This window comes from Macrobrachium rosenbergii, chromosome 4 (genome assembly GCF_040412425.1).
Source record: "Macrobrachium rosenbergii isolate ZJJX-2024 chromosome 4, ASM4041242v1, whole genome shotgun sequence".
NCBI classification, from domain to species: domain Eukaryota; kingdom Metazoa; phylum Arthropoda; class Malacostraca; order Decapoda; family Palaemonidae; genus Macrobrachium; species Macrobrachium rosenbergii.
This window is the reverse complement of record NC_089744.1, coordinates 30,726,830-30,749,000: the sequence shown is the minus strand read 5'-3', so window position 1 is coordinate 30,749,000 and position 22,171 is coordinate 30,726,830. Positions and strand designations below refer to the sequence as shown.

At 39.6% G+C, this 22,171-nt stretch overlaps 1 protein-coding gene across 30 annotated transcripts in view; it reads right to left on the bottom strand.

Moving 5' to 3' along the window:
• The window catches only part of LOC136832062 (IQ motif and SEC7 domain-containing protein 1-like), a 191,923-nt gene that overhangs the window by 69,345 nt on the left and 100,407 nt on the right, over positions 1-22,171 (bottom strand). For 8 of the 30 annotated variants that reach the window (XR_010851037.1, XR_010851038.1, XM_067092615.1 and 5 more), the window contains exon 1: positions 19,719-21,019. The exons of 17 other annotated variants lie outside the window; for them this stretch is intronic. Coding sequence is in view for 11 of the 13 variants with exons in the window: in XM_067092615.1 (XP_066948716.1) it covers positions 19,719-20,884 (1,166 nt within the window). In the remaining 2 variants the exon portion in view is untranslated. Of the gene's footprint in view, positions 1-19,718; positions 22,097-22,171 lie in introns of those variants that run through there. 5 more of the 30 variants (XM_067092745.1, XM_067092755.1, XM_067092766.1 and 2 more) reach the window with 3 other exon arrangements.

Sequence of the window (22,171 nt, the reverse complement as noted above, 5' to 3'; positions counted from 1 at the left end):
AGTTATAGTGGTGTATATCGTGAGTTGAAAAAATCTGGTATCAAGCCATTTCATGTCATCAGCAAGCCCAACATCACTCAGCAACAGAGAGACCTTGCATGGTTTTATGGTTCATTCCTTAAAGATTGGGATGAAGCTGACTTTCTCCATGTTGCCGCATCAGATGAATTCTTCATTTACACAGTCAGGAAGCCAAATCATAAAAATGACATCATTTGGGCTGCAAAGTTGGATGATATCAGCGATGACGTGTGCTATCGCCAAGTTGTGAAATTTCCTGAATATTTGGGAATTTTTCCCTGTTTCACAGCCAAACAGTTAATGTGGATCATCAAAGAAAACGGACAGTCATGGAATGGCAAATACTTCACAGAAACTGTGCTGACTGGTGGAGTATTTCCTTTCCTCAAAGATCCTGAAAATGTCACATTTTTGCATGATAAGGCACCATGTTTCAAGGCTTTTCAGACACAGGAGCTGCTTCGAAACAGTGGTATCGATTTCTTCTCGTCAAGTGAATTTCCAGGTAGCTCCCCTGACCCTAATGTGTGTGAAAACATTGGTAGTATCTTAAAAGATCGTGTTGAAGCGCGCACAGTGAACTATAATGGTATACCAAGCCTCAATGACCTGCAAAGAGAGGTGACGGAAGTGCTCAGGGAAATGGAGTTTGAGTCTCAGCTTTTTTGCGATTTGCTGAAATCATACCCCTCAAGAATGCAGGCTGTGGTACAGGCAGATGGAGGCCACACAAAATATTAAATACTCAGAGAGAAACTTAAATAAATACCTGCTCTGAATTACTGTTGTTTTTGTCCATATCAATTTTAGTTTATGCTATAGAGGGGGCTCTAATTTCAGAAACACCCTGTGTGTGTATATATATATATATATATATATATATATATATATATATATATATATATATATATATATATATATATATATATATATGTATATACATACATATATACAGAAAAATAACATCAAATAACATAATAGGAAATTGTGTTTTTCAATCGTCCATCACTAATTATTCCAGATGCGCGACTATTTCTTAATCGGCCATCAATATTAGCGCTAATAATTAAACATTTAGATTTATAGCAAAGCAATAACCCAGGACCCATTGTAGGCATTATTAAAAGTATAACTTTTAATAATGCCTACAATGCAACGCGTGAGGTGCACTGACGACACTACCTCATTAAGGGGCCCAGAGTACTGTAAAGTGAATTCGTTATCATGGGTATTGCCTACGTGACTTGAAAGTTGAGAGTATAGAAGTCTTGTATAAACTACGGGTTAAAACTATTACAAAACGACTAAAGCTATCAACTGACATCCCTTCTTTGCAGCACTGTGGGTAATTCAAGTCTATCCCTTAACACGCCCAAAGGGCAAAGGTCAGAATCCTTCCTGCGGCAGATGTATTTTTCAAACGAAATTCCCTCTGGGTTTTTCTAATCTCCTCATAGTTTCACACAACTTGCAGAACTTGAATTCTCAAATACAAAATACCTTCCCTGGCCAACAAAGAGTCGGTTTGCCATTTAGTTTGTAGAGACTTCTCTATTCTTCTTATTTATTATTATTTATCTATTCTTCTTATTTATTATTATTTACTTATTACTATCATTTATTAAAAAAGATAGGGAAGACTACCCACAATATAAAAGCCGTTGAAACAGAAATTGTTTTTAATAACACTGCCTAAAAGAGGGACTCCTTCCAAATATATAATAATAATAATAATAATAATAATAATAATAATAATCATCATCATCATCATCAAGTATACACTAATGCACTTATATAAACTATAACACTACCACATTATCGATAGTATACCATATTCCTTAGAGATCAGTATCGGGAGAACAATACTAATAATAATAAGCTAAATATATACTAATGGTGCAATTGGATAAGCCATAATGCTAAAGTATGTTACATGGAAGATTCTCTAAGTGATACACAATTACCATCCAAGCACTTTGTACTCGGGATGGCAATGGAGCATGATTTATGAGGACACAAAGCCATAAGACACCGCTTCCTGTTTGTTCACAAAGTCGAATTTTCCTGCTTGTTCACAAAATCTAATTTTTCTGCCTGTTCCCAAAACTGACTTTTCCTGCCTATTCACATAATCGAATTTTCCTGCCTGTTCAAAAAATCGAATTTTCCTGCTTGTTCACAAAATCGATTTTTCCTGCCTGTTTACAAATCGATTTTTCCTGCCTGTTCACAAAATCGAATTTTCCTACATGTTCACGAAATCGAATTTTCCTGGCTATTTAAAAAATCGATTTTCCTGCTTTTCCACAAAATCGAATTTTCCTGCTTGTTCATGAAATCGAATTTTCCGGCCTGTTCACAAAATCGAATTTTGCTGCCTGTTCACAAAATCGAACCTTCCGCCTGTTCACAAAATTGAATTCTCCTGCTGTTCACAAAATCGAATTTTACTGCCTGTTCATATAATCGAATTTTCCTCATGTTAAAAAAATCGACTTTTCCTGCTTGTTCACAAAATCGACTTCTCCAGCTGTTCAAAAATCGATTTTCCTGTTTGTTCACAAAATCGAATTTTCCTACCTGTTCACAAAATCGAATTTTCCTACCTCTACCTATTCACAAAATCGAATTTTCCTGCCCATTCACAAAATCGAACTTTCCTGCCTGTTCACAAAATCGAATTTTCCTGCCTGTTCACAAAATCGGATTTTCCTGCCTGTTCACAAAATCGAATTTTCCTGCCTGTTCGCAAAATCGAATTTTCCTCCCCATTCACAAAATCGAACTTTCCTGCCTGTTCAAAAAATCGAATTTTCCTGCCCGTTCACAAAATCGAATTTTCTTGCCTGTTCACCAGATCGAATTTTCCTGCCTGTTCACCAGATCGAATTTTCCCGTCTATTAAAAAAATCGACTTTTACTGCTTGTTAACAAAATCGACTATTCCTGCCTGTTCAATAAATAGAATTTTCCTTCTTGTTCACAAAATCGAATTTTCCCGCCTGTTCACAAAATAGAATTTTCCTGTCTGTTCACAAAATTGAATTTTCCTGCCTGTTCACAAAATCGAATTTTCCTGCCTGTTCACATAATCAAATTTTCCTGCCTGTTCACAAAATAGAATCTTCCTGTCTGTTAATAAAAATAGAATTTTCCTACCCGTTCACAAAATTGAATTTTCCTGCCTGTTCACCAGATCAAATTTTCCTGCCTGTTCAATAGATCGCATTTTCCTGCCTGTTCACATAATCAAATTTTCCCGCCTGTTCAAAAAATCGACTTTTACTGCTTGTTCACAAAATCGAATTTTCCTGCCTGTTCAATAAATAAATTTTCCTGCTTGTTCACAAAATCGAATTTTCCTGCCTGTTCACAAAATCAGATTTTCTTGCCTATTCAAAAAATCGAATTTTCCTGCCTGTTCACAAAATCGAATTTTCCTGCTTGTTCTCAAAATCGAATTTTCCTGCCTGTTCACAAAATCGAATTTTCTGCCCATTCACAAAATCGAATTCTCCCGCCCATTCACAAAATCGAATTTTCCTACCCGTTCACAATATCGAATTTTCCTGCTCGGTCACAAAATCTAATTTTCCTGCCCATTCACTAAACTGGATTTTCCTGCCCGGTCACAAAATCTAATTTTCCTGCCCATTCACTAAGGTGGATTTTCCTGCCCGTTCACAAAATCGAACTTTCCTGCCTGTTCAAAAAATCGATTTTCGTGCTTGTTCACAAAATCGAATTTTCCCGCCTGTTCAAAAAATCGTCTTTTCTTGCTTGTTCACAAAATCGACTTCTACTGCCTGTTCAAAAAATCAATTTTCCTGCTTTTGCACAAAATCGAATTTTCCTGCTTGTTCACAAAATCGAATTTTCCTGCCTGTTCACAATATCGAATTTTCCTGCCTATTAAAAAATCGAATTTTCCTGCCCGCTCACAAAATCGAATTTTCCTGCCCGTTCACAAAATTGACTTTTCCTGCCCGTTCACATAATCGAATTTTCCTGCTTGTTCACAAAATCGAGTTTTCCTGCTTGTTCACAAAATCGAATTTTCCTGCCTGTTCACAAAATCGAATTTTCCTGCCTGTTCAAAAAATCGAATTTTCCTGCCCGTTCACAAAATCGAATTTTCTTGCCAGTTCACAAAATCGAATTTTGCTGCTAGTTCACAAAATCAAATTTTCTCATAGAACTCAAGTCATGATAATTCCTCAAATTCTAAAACTTTACAGGACTTGTAGCTGCTAATCTCTCAGCAAGGATCACTACGCCCAGATTCAGAGAGGGAGAAATCCAGCATTGTAAAGCACATCATAACAATGTTTGTTGCAGAGAGAGAGAGAGAGAGAGAGAGAGAGAGACCAGCCTTGTAAAGCAAATTATGACAATGTTGATTGCGGAAAGAGAGAGAGAGAGAGAGAGAGAGAGAGAGAGAGAGAGAGAGAGAGAGAGAGAGAGAGAGAGAGAGAGAGAGAGAGAAAATCCAGCCGTGTAAAGATCATAACAATATTTGTTGCAGAGAGAGAGAGAGAGAGAGAGAGAGAGAGAGAAAATCCAGCCCTGTAAGGTATAACAATTTTTGTTAAAGTAACGTGTTTGAAAACACAGTTTTAAGCCATTCCACTTTCATACTGATACCAGCTGTTAACCAACCTTTCACCACAACCGAAATGGCCCGAACAAAGCCTTCCCTATTACTTACATCCAGATTTTTTAATCTAAGGGAAGCATTCACTTATACAATACACCAATCCTGGTTCCCTTCCCGATCTTGTATTAGACCTTCTAGTTGTAAAATTTTCTTCCTTTGATGACAACTTTAAAAAATACACGCCACTGTGTTTGTTCTTAGCAGAAGAAACACGCATACATTATATGAAACAACATGAGCTCTTTGTGCACATATATATATATATATATATACAGTATATATATATATATATATATATATATATATATATATAAATATATATATATATATATATATATATATATATATAAATATATATATATATATATATATATATATATATATATATATATATATAAATATATATATATATATATATATATATATATATATATATATATATATATATATATATATATATATATGTTAAATTAAAAATACCAGCTGTAACACACACACATATATACACATATATATATATATATATATATATATATATATATATATATATATATATATATATATATATATGTATATATATATATATATATATATATATATATATATATATATATATACTGTATGTATATATATATATATATATATATATATATATATATATATATATATATATATATAAATCAGAAAGCTACAAACGTCCTTTAATATCCAATTCGCTCTACCTCGGAAATAATATATTTTCATATATGTTACCGAAGGGCAATTTTTTAGTCGATAATAAGGTCACCGTCCCGTGGGGTCGAACCAGCGGCGGACGAGGACTCAGGACTACAGGGACGCACTAACCCAGTCGGCCACAAGAGAGGTTATAAGTGAATATCGCCTCCCATCAACTCACCCGTCAAACTCAGGTGTTTTGCATTTGGAGACGATATCCACCCACCTCTGCCATGTTGACCGTGTAGTGCGTTTGTCGCACGTAGCTATATTATGACTATTTATCATATCACCGTGATTCATATACAATCAGAAAGCTACAAACGTCCTTTAATATCCAATTCGCTCACGGTGATGTGATAAATAGTCATATATATATATATATATATATATATATATATATATATATATATATATATATATATATATATATATATATATATATATATATATATAATCGGAACATCGTGACTTTGGCAGCTGAGAAGATGAAGGTGATAGCAGAAAAAGCTGCGAAAAACATCTGAACCTGTCTCTATAGGTTGGGTTGGAGAACAACAAGGGTGGTTATGCTAGGTGATCTGAATGCAAAGGCAAGTGACACAGAAACACGGTCAGCTGATGGATATGAAGTTCCTGGAATAAACAAGAAAGGAAACTCTTGTGGAAATGAGTTCTAAAAGGGCTGGATTGCAGAAAATGAATGATTTACAAACAAGAATATTCATAAATATTAGTGGGAAAGACAAAATGTTCAGGGGAATTTGGTATATGGGTTGTAGAAAGTCGATAGAAGAGTATATAGTGAAATGTAATAGTAAGAAAAGGAGAGGCTACAGATACATCTAATTATCTGATTGAAATAACTTTTAGCCGAAGAGTAAGAAGTCGATTATGGCAATAAACGTAAATTAAAAGAATAAAATACAATAAAAAGGAAGTAAGAAGGGCATGTAAGGAGAAGATGAATGAAAAATGGACTAGTGCTAGAAATGAAATGGAAGGGATTACATGAATATGCAAATATTCAAGAATGGGGTCAGTATCAGTAGGAAATGGTATGTGAACAGGAGGTTAGAAAGAGGAATATAAGCAGAAGAAAAAGGTGACAAAGAGGACGCAGCAGCATTGGAGGGAGAGAAATAAAACAAATGAAGATTCATTAATCAGTAAACAAATCTCACGATAAAAGACACATATGGAGGGGTGCTGTATGAAAAGAATGCAGTTTTTTTCAACAGAACCTTACTTCTGAAGATATTTCCAATGATGAGAGAGGGAGAGAGATCTAATGATACAAGAGCAAAATGGGTTAAAATAATTTTCAGTGTTTCTACAACTGATTACCCAGTACGTAGTAAAGTTGGCAATTACATAGACAACGAATGGAACGTCACAGTGGTAAATGTGAATGAGTGGCTGACAGGACATGAGACAAAGAATAATTTTTCCTTGGAATAAGGACAAAGGTAACAGAAGAGACTAACACACCACATTATTATTATTATTATTATTATTATTATTATTATTATTATTATTATTATTATTATGTGTACATATATTTACAGATAAATCTGTACAGAGAGCTCCCGGGAATCTGTTCAATTCCCCCTTTTCAAGGGGAACTGAACAGATTCCGAAAGCTCTAGTACAGATTTATCCCTAAATATATGTACACTTATTTAACTGTGGATTTGTTTCTCCATTATTATTATTATTATTATTATTATTATTATTATTATTATTATTATTATTATTCAGAAGATGAACCTATTCACATGGAACAAGCCCACAGGGGCCATTGGCTTGAAATCCAAGCTTCCAAATATTATGATGTACGAATCATATTGGCATGCTATTATTTTGTTTACCAGGAAGCCATATGGTTGAATTTTGACTGACAAAGACATGAAAGACTGCTAAGGGAAGCAACACTTGGTTCAGACTATTCAACTTGTATTTTAATACCTTATATTTTTATTTATTTCTTAATTTGTTCATTTATCTGTTATTCTAATAACTGATCTCCCCTTTCTCTATTTCCCATTACCTTCTGTTACTTCTTTCGAATGGACACCACATTCTTTGGAAGCTTGAAATTCAAGTCAATGGCCACTGTGGTGGGCTTGTTTCACATGAATAGGGTTCACCTTTCGAATAATAATAAAATAAAAGGATAATAGGTATGTGGGTCAAGTGTTTGTGAAATAGTTTTGGGAGAAATTAGAGAGTTCAGGGAAAAACCCTGAATGTGACATACGAGGACCTGGAAAACTCAGTAATAATTTGAAATTACGCTGGGGATCCTTAAAACTGGTGCAACACAGGTTTTCTGATATTTTTCACGTGATTCTGACAAATTTTATGTTCAGTCCCTTTCGAAATAATTGATTATATATAACATCCTAACCACCCTGACCTAATACTGTGCAGTGAATTAAACACGAATGTTCTATAACTCATGATGTAACACTGCGCATGAACAGCTGTGTAGTGATGTGACGTCACGTGGAGACAGAAAAACGACAACCAAAGAGAGCACCACAATGTAAACAGAGTAAGGATGATTTTACCTAATCTCCCTAAAGATTTTCACAATAAGTAAAAATTGTTGTCGTAAGAAATTCTAGCATAACAATATACAAATACCAAAAAATAATTATGATGCGAGATCACAGCGACAATGAGGAGGATGCTGAGGAAGCATGGTGTAGAAGGTGACAATGAAAGCAATTTGAGGTTTATAATTATGAAAACAGCATATGTCAGAATATGTAGGCGGGAGAGTGACCTGAATAAATTTCATAAATAAATAGTTAAATAAAAAAAAATATTAAAACATGATGAACTGTTGTAGGGTAGTAATGCCAAGTCTACAGCCACGGAAGGGTCCGTGGTTGCCTGCATTCGAACAGAAGTAGCCACACGCATGAGAGCACCGGCTACCCCTGTCGGCGGTCAAGGTTCACCAAGGTTCGCGGAATGCAAGCGCAAGGCAACGAAACATTTCGATTATCTAGCACTGGGAGTACGCCCCAAGGTCTAGGTACGTGCAGTACGTGAGTCTCCCATCACAAGACCGCTCGTCAGTCGTCGGGGAGGCAGGAAGTGTCGATTGTTCCCCTCTACGTCTCAGCAACCAACAATTTTGGGATCTTGAAAAACATGACCGCTGTATAAGAGAGAAAACAGAACTCAGAATTTTTGCCAAAGGCCAAGCGCTGTGACATATGAGGTCATTCAGTGCTGCAACAGAAATTAAGAGTAAGAAGGTTTAAAACGTGTAACAGGATGAAAACCTCGCAGTTGCACTATGAAACAATTTTTAGGCGAGGGCGAAAAGTAAGACAAGAAAGAGCCTATGAACGAAGGTACAGTCAAAGGAATGAAAGGGGTTGCAGCTAGGGACCTAAAGGAAGGGAGGCTGCAAAGAACCTTAAGTAATGCCGACAGTGCATCGCATGAGGCACACTAATGGCACTTCTCCCCTGCGAGGATGACCACCCTATGGATCGGAATGCAGTTCAGTAAATGAGGACAAGATGTACACTGACTTCGGATTCTATGAGAGCATCACCTGACTAGTACGCGATTTGGGACTTCAACAAATAAAACACATCTCTTCACTATTATATTGTTAAACAGACAAGTTCTCTCTAATGAATCCACTATATATATATAACTTACACCGTGTGTGTATAACTGATAAATTATATATATATATATATATATATATATATATATATATATATATATATATATATATATATATATATATATATATATATATATATATATAATGGATATATATATAAGCATCAACTAGATATATGTAAAAGAGCTACATGTGTGTGTGTGTCACTGATTATTACTAATGAATCCACTATAACAATAGCAGTAAATTGGACAAAACAAGGTGTGTTTATAAAGATAAATTAAATATGAAGGGAAAAATATATATATATTGTCAGACCTGCGTTGATGTATATTATATATATATATATATATATATATAAATATATATATAAATGATAATGCTGATTGGATGGAGGAGACAAGAGGGAAGCATCAACTTAGAGCAGGCAAAAGTAAAAATATCTACATCCTTTAAGTACCTTGGTTTGGTCACTGATTGTGGAGGGATGGAGGAGGAAGTGAATCATAAATACAATCAGCTTGGTGCAATTGGAGGAAAACATCAGGTGTGTTATGAATGACAAAAAGATTTAATGTAAAGATGAAGGAAAAATGTACAAGAGCATTGTCAGACCTGCGTTGATGTATAGTTGTGAAACATGGCCTAATGAAGAAAGCACAAGAGAGAAAGATGGAAGTGGCAGAAAAGAGAATGCTGCGTTGGATGTACGGAGGACAAGAAGAGACAGGATAAGGAATGACTTCATAAGAGGGACGGTAAAAGTTACAGAAATATCAAAGAAACTGCAACAGAGACGATTACAATGGTTTGGACATGTTATGAGAAGAGAGGAGGATTCTGTATGTAAAAGAACCATGAATATGGAAGTGCCTGAACAAGGAGGAGAGGTAGACCAAGAATGAGATGGAGAGACACAATTAACAGGGACATGCAGGAGAAGAACGTTAGTGAGGTAATGCTGCATGATCGCAGAAGATGGAGAAGACTTATAACAAACAGCGACCCCATATAAAGATGGGAAAAGCTGAAGATAAATAGAAGATATATATATATATATATATATATATATATATATATATATATATATATATATATATATATATATAAATATATATATATCTCTGGTACAGTTGAACCTAACATACAAATCCTACTTCAATTCTGCGAGGAACACGATCACCTGAAAATGCACAGGTGAACACTGATCACTGACCAAGGAGTTCTGTCAAACACTGCAATCATACCACCTTAATGTGGCAGCCAAATGAGTTCTTAAATGTAGCTGTGTTTAGCCCACTGCGGAGAAATTAATGACTGGGAAGGTGACTGCACGTGAATCATTTATAAAAGTTTGCTTCAAAGCCAACGACACATTATATTTTTTTCCTGAAGCTACGTTTTGCCCGCGTGATCTTACTTGTACATCTAAGACTCCTCGTGGAAGACTAATCGTTTCTTACTTTTCGAAAGGAACAGAATGGAATATATAAAATTCAGGCCGAAGACCAAGCGCTACCACCTATGAGGTCATTCAACGCTCAAAGGAAAACTCAAATTAAAGAAGGCTTACTAGGCGTAACAGGATGAAAACCTTGTATTTGCACTAAGAGTCAGCTGTTAGGAGAGGATTCAGGAAAGTCAGATAAAATAAAGAGAATATGAACGGAGGTACAGTAAAAGGAATGAAAGGGGTCGCAGCCAGGGACCGAAGGGACGCTGCAAAGAACCTTAAGTAATGCCTACAGTGCACCAAGTGAGGTGCCCTGACGAAATTAACCACTACGGGAGGGGGGGGGTTTACTTTCATAGTAAATACTGAAATACGGATTGGTCGAGCAAGGTCAAAGCGGTGGAGAATCATCGCAAGAATACCGGAAGAAAATACGTTAAGTATACCTTAGTTTAACCAGACCACTGAGCTGATTAACAGCTCTCCTAGGGCTGGCCCGAAGGATTAGACTTATTTTACGTGGCTAAGAACCAACTGGTTACCTAGCAACGGCACCTACAGCTTATTGTGGAATCCAAACCACATTATAGCGAGAAATGAATTTCTATCACCAGAAATAAATTCCTCTAATTCTTCATTGGCCGGCCGGAGACTCGAACTCGGGCTTAGCAGAGTGCTAGCCGAGAACTCTACTGACTCGTCCAACGAGGAACTGGAATACCGGAAGAATCAGGAAACTGAATATTGAGACAACTGCTGGTTGACTCTTCCCGATGTCATTTTTTGAGAAGTAATTTGAATAAAATTGAACTCTGTAGAAATGGTCTGATAAGCGTTTCCATACTTGACCTTTGTATTCTAATTTGCAATGACTCTTGTTTGGTCAGTGATTTTACAAGACATGATTATTAATTTTCATTCCCTCGTTCAAATGTAGTCTGAAAACTGTTTTCTTTGCGAAATGTGGCGTTGACCTGTCAACCAATTTACTTCTTTCATTCCGTTGTAGTATTTTCCTTGTGTTTTCAATTCCTTAATTCAATACTGCCAGTCCCTGCACAGCACTTTCATCATTTTCTAAGCTGTTGTTACGTAATATTCATCTTTGCTCTTGACGCTGATCACCATTTATTAGTTTAAGTTTGGCCTACAGTAGAGCAGTGTCTTGTCGCCGATATTCGTGAAAAAAAATTCCTACCGAAAAGGAAAAGAAGTGAAATACAGAATTCGAATTTCTCCCCTTAACTGCTGAATACGAACGTCATAAAAAGAAGAAAAAATCTACGTGTAAAAGAAACGTAGAATTTAATAAGTGAAGTAAACACTAACTATATTTAACTATATTCAATTAATGTTCTGGCTTCCTCGAATCAGCCAAGATATTTTGAAGGCGGAATACTCTTGCAAGTTGTTGCTGCGCAACTGTTGGAACCTCAAAAGTTCAAGCGAAAATGCACTGCATTACAACTCTTCAACAGTTCTCCTGGAATTTTACTATTTTGTTTAGATTTTTATCTACTTATTTTTCAGTATATCTTTTTAACTTTTTAATAAGTGATCTCTTCTTTCTGTATTTCCTATTATCTTCCGTAACCTCTTTCAAATGAACACCACCTTCTTTGGAAGCTTGAATTTCAAGTCAATGGCTTGTTCCACATGAACAGGGATTGACCGTCTCCACAATAATAATAATAATAATAATAATAATAATAATAATAATAATAATAATAATAATAATAATAATAATAATAATAATAATAATGAAAGCAATCGTTTTTATTTAGACCTACTTTATTATCGGGAAAACTGATTTTTAGTGAAATGAACTGAGTCAAGGAACGTAGATCCCCCTGACTGACTTGAATCTGGGGAAAAAGATACCTTTGGTATAGTAATTATGTAAAATTCTCTCTAAAGCCACTTTCCACCCCAGACACTCAAGGGTTCTTTGACCATAATAATTCTTTTTCTCAGTTGTATAACCTGCAGGTTACATCACAATATAATAACACACACACATACATAATATATATATATATATATATATATATATATATATATATATATATATATATATATATATATATATATATATATATATATATATATCATCAACACACCTGAGATATATATATATATATATATATATATATATATATATATATATATATATATATATATATATATATATATATATATATATATATATATACACAATAAACACACATATACATATACACATATTATGCATACATATACAGACAATAAAAGTTTAAGTGTGATAAGCTGTCCTACACTAAGGATTCGAACCTACGCCTTTTGAGCAGTGACGTTAACCAACCGGCCATCAAGAGAGAGAGATGTCAGTTGATATCATGCAGTGGAAAATATTAATACTCATATCAATCATCCTTCCTTTCACCGCTACCTTCCCCAACCTATTTATGCCCCCACTTTGTAACAAAAACCTGTGCTCAGGTCATGCGTCGTCTCCGTAGGTTGATAGAATCCAAAGGCCCACACCAGCCAACCAACAATAAAATGACACAAATACTAGCAAGAATGAGAGTATGCTTCCCCCAATGGACACGGGAAACTTCATAAACAACTGTAATAATAATAATAATAATAATAATAATAATAATAATAATAATAATAATAATAATAATTATTATTATTATTATTATAATAATAATAATAATTATTATTATTATTATTATTATTATTAGAGCTGAAGAGCGTCCAATGACATACCTTATTTTCATCCCAGTACTTGGCATCGTTTGCCATCTTATGTGGCTTCCTGCCTTCGACGACATTTGCCAAAGTCGTAAGATCATGCAGAGAGAGAGAGAGAGAGAGAGAGAGAGAGAGAGAGAGAGAGAGAGAGAGAGAGAGAGAGAGAGAGAGAGAGAGAGAGAGTCACAAAAACCATGGCAGAGTTGTGTAGTTTTGAACTGCCGAAGGCCAATGTTTCTTGTATATGTGTGTGTGACTGATATGACTTTCAACCACCGTGTTAAGAGCAAACACACACAGAAAGAGAGAGAGAGAGAGAGAGAGAGAGAGAGAGAGAGAGAGAGAGAGAGAGAGAGAGAGAGAGAGAGAGAGAGAGAGAGAAAATATCAGTTAAATGAATACCACAGAGAATATATGAAAAATTATTACTATATAAAGGCATGAAAAGAGATAAATATTGTAAAACGAAAAGCAAGTCATGGCACCATGGCACGCCCCTTATCGTGCTCTCTCTCGGCAAGCTCTGATTTCCCTGACTACAAAGGGTTCTACACATGAAGAATTACCACATAAAACCTTACCAGTGTTTTCCAACACCTTAAATTGAATTGAATATAGAATTTAGGCAAAACGCCAAGCACTGAGACCTATAAGGTCATTCAAAGGTGAAACGAAAATTCACAAAAAAAAAAAAAAAAAAGGTTTGAAAGGTTTTAACAGGAGGAAACCTGGCAGTTGCACAATGAATCAAATGTTAGGAGAGGGTGGGAAGTAAGATGGAAGAAAGAGGATATGAAAGGAGGTACAGTAAAAGGAACGAAAGGAGACAGCAGTAAACCCCTACGGGTTCCATTACCTTGAGATTAGACACTGATCAATCTTCTCCCGATAAAGCGAAGGACAGAAGTAAGCTAATGAGAAACCATACAGCGGTATCCATTTTACTCATTCATTTATATTGTTATCTATTTGTTTATCAATTTATCTTTTTCTTTTCCTTTACTAGTAATATAACTAATCTCTTCAATCTCTACTTCCTGTCATTTTCTGTAACTTTATTCCAATGAACACCATATTCTTTGGAAGCTTGAATTCCAAGACAATGGCTCCTGTAGGCTTGTTCCACATGGAGGGTTTATCATCTGAATAATAATAATAATAATAATAATAATAATAATAATAATAATAATAATAATAATGATAATAATAATATTCTGCCTTACAAAAGACGCGTCTTTCATTTCTTCCCAAAATTATTCGAAGTCTCCATAGCTTACTCTAATATTCATCTATTCATTATTTATTTATTTATTATTTATTGCTACCTTCGTTTCCCTAATCATTAAACATTGTTAGTTAAGATAAAAAATAAGATAACCTTTATAAAAACCTAAATGGTCGTCTAGTCTGGTCGTATCCGTATTTTAGTCATTATTCGCACATGCTGAATTTCACAGTACAATTTTCACTAAATTTTTCGTTCTCTTCAACTAAGCAGTTTCTCAATCAATAATCTTTTAAAGTTCTCAAGTTTCTCCGCTCACTGACTTGGACTGGTTAGCCTAAATGCCAAGCCTTCTTTAAGTCTTGTTTTGACCCTGTTCACGAACATCATCTTTTATCTTCATTTAGTTCTTATGGGGGGGGGGTTCCTCTGGGTACCAATGGTGTTACTGGGAGAGTTCCTCAGGGTACCAATGGTGTTACTGGGAGAGTTCCTCTGGGTACCAATGGTGTTACTGGGAGAGTTTGTCTGAGTACCAATGGTGTTACTGGGAGAGTTCCTCTGGATGACTGTTACTGGGAGAGTTCCTCTGGATGACAAGTGTTACTGGGAGAGTTCCTCTGGGTGCCAATTGTGTTACTGGAGAGTTCCTCTGGATGACAAGTGTTACTGGGAGAGTTCCTCTGGATACCAATGGTGTTACTGGGAGAGTTCCTCTGGGTACCAATGGTGTTACTGGGAGAGTTTGTCTGAGTACCAATGGTGTTACTGGGAGAGTTCCTCTGGATGACTGTTACTGGGAAAGTTCCTCTGGATGACAAGTGTTACTGGGAGAGTTCCTCTGGGTGCCAATGGTGTTACTGGAGAGTTCCTCTGGATGACAAGTGTTACTGGGAGAGTTCCTCTGGATACCAATGGTGTTACTGGGAAAGTTCCAAAGGGTAACAATAGAGTTACTGGGCGAGCTCCTCAGGGAACCAATGGTGTTACTGGGAGAGTTCCACAGGGTGCCAATGGTGTTACTGGGAGAGTTTGTCTGGGTACCAATGGTGTTACTGGGAGAGTTCCTCTGGATGACAAGTGTTACTGGGAGAGTTCCTCTGGATGACAAGTGTTACTGGGAGAGTTCCTCTGGGTACCAATGGTGTTACTGGGAGAGTTCCTCTGGGTGCCAATGGTGTTACTGGGAGAGTTTGTCTGGGTACCAATGGTGTTACTGGGAGAGTTCCTCTGGGTACCAATGGTGTTACTGGGAGAGTTCCTCTGGGTACCAATGGTGTTACTGGGAGAGTTCCTCTGGGTGCCAATGGTGTTACTGGGAGAGTTCCTCTGGATACCAATGGTGTTACTGGGAGAGTTCCTCTGGATGACAAGTGTTACTGGGAGAGTTCCTCTGGGTACCAATGGTGTTACTGGGAGAGTTCCTCTGGATGACAAGTGTTACTGGGAGAGTTCCTCTGGGTACCAATGGTGTTACTGGGAGAGTTCCTCTGGATGCCAATGGTGTTACTGGGAGAGTTCCTCTGGATACCAAAGGTGTTACTGGGAGAGTTCCTCTGGATACCAATGGTGTTACTGGGAGAGTTCCTCTGGATACCAATGGTGTTACTGGGAAAGTTCCAAAGGGTAACAATAGAGTTACTGGGTGAGCTCCTCAGGGAACCAATGGTGTTACTGGGAGAGTTCCTCTGGATGACAAGTGTTACTGGGAGAGTTCCTCTGGGTACCAATGGTGTTACTGGGAGAGTTCCTCTGGGTACCAATGGTGTTACTGGGAGAGTTCCTCTGGGTGCCAAGTGTTACTGGGAGAGTTCCTCTGGCTACCAATGGTGTTACTAGGAGAGTTCTTCTGGATGACAAGTGTTACTGGGAGAGTTCCTCTGGGTACCAATGGTGTTACTGGGAGAGTTCCTCTGGATGACAAGTGTTACTGGGAGAGTTCCTCTGGGTACCAATGGTGTTACTGGGAGAGTTCCTCTGGATACCAATGGTGTTACTGGGAGAGTTCCCTGGGTACCAATGGTGTTACTGGGAGAGTTCCTCTGGATGACAAGTGTTACTGGGAGAGTTACTCAGGGTGCCAATGGTGTTAGTGGGGAGAGTTCCTCTGGGTACCAATGGAGCTACTGGGAGAGTTCCTCTGGGTGCCAATGGTGTTACTGGGAGAGTTCCTCTGGATACCAATGGTGTTACTGGGAGAGTTCCTCTGGATACCAATGGTGTTACTGGGAGAGTTCCTCTGGGTACCAATGGTGTTACTGGGAGAGTTCCTCTGGGTACCAATGGTGTTACTGGGAGAGTTCCTCTGGGTGCCAATGGTGTTACTGGGAGAGTTCCTCTGGGTACCAATGGTGTTACTGGGAAAGTTCCTCTGGATGACAAGTGTTACTGGGAAAGTTCCTCTGGATGACAAGTGTTACTGGGAGAGTTCCTCTGGGTACCAATGGTGTTACTGGGAATGTTCCTCTGGATGACAAGTGTTACTGGGAGAGTTCCTCTGGGTACCAATGGTGTTACTGGGAGAGTTCCTCTGGATACCAATGGTGTTACTGGGAGAGTTCTTCTGGGTACCAATGGTGTTACTGGGAGAGTTCCTCTGGGTACCAATGGTGTTACTGGGAGAGTTCCTCTGGGTGCCAATGGTGTTACTGGGAGAGTTCCTCAGGGTGCCAATGGTGTTAGTGGGGAGAGTTCCTCTGGGTACCAATGGTGATACTGGGAGAGTTCCTCTGGGTGCCAATGGTGTTACTGGGAGAGTTCCTCTGGGTACCAATGGTGTTACTGGGAGAGTTCCTCAGGGTACCAATGGTGTTACTGGAAGAGTTCCTAAGGGTACCAATGGTGTTACTGGGAGAGTTCCTCTGGGTACCAATGGTGTTACTGGGAGAGTTCCTCTGGGTGCCAATGGTGTTACTGGGAGAGTTCGTCTGGGTGCCAATGGTGTTACTGGGAGAGTTCGTCTGGGTGCCAATGGTATTACCGGAGAATTCCTCTGGATACCAATGGTGTTACTGGGAGAGTTCCTAAGGGTACCAATGGTGTTACTGGGAGAGTTCCTCAGGGTACCAGTGGTGTTACTGGGAGAGTTCCTCAGGGTACCAAAGGTGTTACTGGGAGAGTTCCTCAGGGTACCAATGGTGTTACTGGGAGAGTTCCTCAGGGTACCAATGATGTTACTGGGAGAGTTCCTCTGGGTGCCAGTGGTGTTATCGAGTGGTCCTCTGTTTGTTCATATCAACCTAAGCTAACAGTCAGCATTTGCCATATTATCATCCACATTATTATACTATCAGTAGAACACTGAAAATCCCCACATATGAATCCAAGAAAGCGCAATGACAATCGATAACTTTCCATACTTAGTTTAATTACTTGAGTGAAAAACATGGTTCAATAAATTCGTCTTTTTGGTGTCTGTGAACAACACGAGAAGCGAGCGTAAATAAGATAACAGCATGAAAATTCTCTTAGATTTTGAAAATGGCTACAAGGGTCTCCCATACAGCTTTTTACAATATACAAAAACGGCACGTAGTTAATATCTTGATATCTGAAAGCATAGCAACTTTTCCTGATGCATTTCGACACATTTTTAGTTATGTCACAATTCCAACTTTAATTACTTTGCTTGTGTGTGTGTGTTGTGTGTGTGTGTGTGTGTGTGTGTGTGAGAGAGAGAGAGAGAGAGAGAGAGAGAGAGAGAGAGAGAGAGAGAGAGAGAGAGAGAGAGAGAGACTAATCCTCCTAGGGTCTCTACTTCCTAAGCTTCGTATTCTAATGTGGCCTCTCTCGTACAACTCCGGCGTTTTCACCCATCAATTGGTTCTCTCTCTTTTGGATGAGAACGCCCCTTCTTCTTTCTTGGGAACAAGAGGGATACCTGTCCTCATGGCATCATCACTCAACTTAAAACAACATGGCTCGCTGGCCCTTTTTCATCTTACTTCCGGCTACGACCAAAATAAAAAAAAGAAAAGAAAGCAAGCCTTTCATCTTCGTTGCCTCCATTTATAGAAGACGCCACTCATTCAAGGATAACTCTCTCTTTCTCTCTCTCATATCCAGATTTCTGTTCTTTAAATGAGTGATACTTCTCCTCCTTGACAAGAATGCAAGAGGGTTAGCCGTGAGACTTTCGTAAGACATAACAAACATCGAGCACAAGATTCCAACCCATACAATACACTGGTGCCCCGATTTCAAGAGTGAAAGAAACGATACGAGTAAAATCCCAAGATAATAATATCTGCCCTTCTCCCGTATCAAGTCAAACCACATATATATACCGACCCAACCACAGATCCGAGACCTCGGCAACACTGGGTTGGCGACCATACTCAAACAAAGGCTTCGTTTTCTCCTGATCTGAAATAACCAACACGGAAATACCCTACGCAGCCTTACGAGGCGTTAAAAGTTAACGGGAGACATCGACAAGCATTTCATTTTTAGTCAATGATCAGAAAATTACATTTAACAACTGATACTATATGTAGTTTATGCAATATTAAAAAAATCAACCCACGCATTTCAAATCCCAAAAATGATTCAATTAGCGGGGGAAAAGTATCAGAATTGCGAAAGCCTGTGACACAACGATACAAAACTCTGTGTGCGTGTTGTCAGGGATACTGCAATCAATGGGCTCTTCTTGACCACGGGATTCATGGCAAACTTTTCTTTCTTGATCAGCCTTCATTCAGAAACGCCATCAAAAACGACCTCCTCGTGTTGAAGAAATTCAGTACAAAAATATATTCTGCATTATTTCCTTCACTTGACCTACATGTACTAAGCGTGTCAACATCTGGTGATCAAAAATGAAGAAGAAAAAAATATAATGATACATTCAAATCTTAAACTGATGGGTGAAGGGCTGCAGTATTGGGGGGAAGGGGGTTGGGGGCGGGGGGATAGCAGGTTAATTTAGCGAGGGAGGGCTGACAGAGATGCAGGTAAAAATAATATGCAGGGGAAGCAGGCAGGCACACGAAAGCTGCTCTTCTCACTTGCCCGGTGTAACTGCCGCAAGTCCCTTCCTGACTCACCGTGATCAATTGACACATCGGAAGCCACGGAAAACCCCAGAGAGAGAGAGAGAGAGAGAGAGAGAGAGAGAGAGAGAGAGAGAGAGAGAGTCAGTCTCGCTGACTATGACCCCTAGAAGAGATAACGTTCTAAGTGGCACTAACAGCCTACAGGGCCCCCACCCCTAGTAACTCCTTGAATCTCGATGTGATTGAGCACCTACCAGTATTCATTGTTGAAATCGACGATGTGATGATGATGGTGATGATGAAGGTGATGGCAGCTGCATAGCTGCTGCTGATGTTGTTGTTGTAGGCGCTGCTGTTGATACTGTTGTTGCTGGTGTTGTATGGCCAGAGGGGGCGGAGGGACCAGATGAGTGTGAGGGAGGCACCCATAACGCAACTGGGTGAAGGGTTGAGGGGAGGGAGGGGTGGGGGTAGAGGGGGTGGGCGTGGTGGTGGAAGTTGACCATAACAAGGAGGAGGAGGAGCCGGGTGGCCGGGGAGGGCAGGGGCGGTGGCACTTGGGGGTGGGGGGACATCTGGGGATTAGTGGGCGGGGGCTGGTGGTGGAGGTGGACGAGTCCATTCGGTTGTTGCTGCTGTTGCTGTGGTGGAGGCGTTGGAGGAGGGGGAGGTCCCGGAGAAGAAGGAGGGCGGTGGGGGGGAAGGCCGCTACCACAGCACGGCTGTGAATGAGCCATGTTTTGACACCGGGGAGGGTGAGGATGAGGAGGAGGACGTTGCTGCTGAGGGTGAGGAGGAGGATGACACAGACGGAGCTGCGACAGCAAGAGGCCGCCGTGGATGTTACTGTAATGAGGGGGCGGCTGGCCCCCTCCCGCCGGAGGACCACCACACCTCGTCTGTTTTTGACAGGGTGCTGCTGTTGCAGGGCGCCATGAGGTGGAGGGGCGGGGAGGGGTTCTTCAGGAGCTGGGAGTCGCGGGGGCCGATTTCCCTCCATGAGGCCCTTCGGTGCATTCGCGAAAGCCGCGTGGCGGGGGGGCGGGGGGACGTCGCTTCGTGCACGTGATGGATGGGAAGGTAAGTTGGGAGGGGGAGGTTGCCGATGGGGGAGGGAATTGTAGTGTGGGGGAATCTTGGGCGCGGGCTGTGAATGAGGCAGCGACCCAAAGCGAGGGCCAGGAAAAGGTGGGTGGTTGCATCCCTGTGGGTGTGGAGCCAAGGGCCGCGGCTGGGTTCGATGTGGGCTCTGGTGTGGGCTGTTTCCAGGACTACCCCGGGGGCTCTGTTGGACCACAGGTGGATGGGCGTGACGTGGGATCGGTGGCGCAGGCGGAATTCCATGCTGGTTCTGTGGCGGGCGTGGCACGCAATAGGCATAGCAGGAAGGGCACGGCTGCACGGCCCCAGGGACGTGCATGACGAACTCTGTAACAACACCACGCAGACTCTACTGTACACTAATGGAAAACACAACAGCTATTCGTTGCAAGGCGCCGCCAACTGCCTAAACATCGTGGCTAGATTCCTGCTGGGTCGTCTTTTCCATCTGCAGGAAAACCTTTCGCTCTCTCTCCCTCCTTGTTACACTTCGGCCTAAGAATTCTCTCTTTGGTATGTACTAACGGCGTGAGCAATAATTTCCAAATGACGACAGGTGGGGAGGGGGTTGGTGGTGGGGACGAGGGGCCTTTGAGAGAGATCTACTTCCTCCGTGGGTGGATTAGGTAAAGGGCTAGCGTCGTTCCTAACTACTGACTACAGTATAGGTGTTACAGCAATTCCTATGTCACCATGTTATGGATCACTACTAGCGTCACAAGCTTATTACCAAATGAGCACTAGACATTGTTCAGCATTTTCCAAGCCAAGGAATCTAGCGCTTATTTTCTGAAGGCAAAACAAGTCAACATTACCTCATAATTTCTAAGGAACCGGTACTGTACGATCGAAATCCTGAGAGTCGCATGTTTCCATTTAATTCCGTAATTAAAGAGGACACCTTTATCTCTCACGCATCCACTGACTTGTTATTTCAAATTCTTTGAAATATTATGTCATTATTATACAAAAAGTCAATGCACAAAAGACACTTGCTTTATATAGCTTAGGCCTACTGCGAACCTCAGATGACAATTTGACACAAATGTACAACCTGGTCGGGTTTGGCTGCTTATTGAAGACGAACAAACATTCGAAATTCCCGAACCAAACACCAATGTAGGGAAACTGCTATCGTAGTTTTTTTCTTTTCGCACTCAATGACTTCAGGAACTGCAATATTCAGCTCTTCCGGGGACTCTATCTACAGTGACGAAACATCTAGCAAAACAAACGCAGACATTATCCAATGGTCTACTTCCCCTACAACTGCTTTGCTCTGCCCCTTTTACCTTGCGCTCTCTCATGTAAACAATGAGATACAGTACTGCTTAACCACGTGATTTGCACAATTCGCCAACACATCTGCGACATCTGATGTCAGCATCAACATCTCATTTCCAAAGAAATCCGAAAAACCTCCTAAACACCCGTTCGACCACATGAGATTTGGACAACTAACAGAAGCTACGTAGGAAGAGGGAGCGACAGCGTCAAACAGTCTGGCACACACAGCGTTGACTAGGCTACCGGGAGAGAAAGAGCTGTGCTGGCGGGGTAGTGCGTGGTTGAGAGAGAGAGAGAGAGAGAGAGAGAGAGAGAGAGA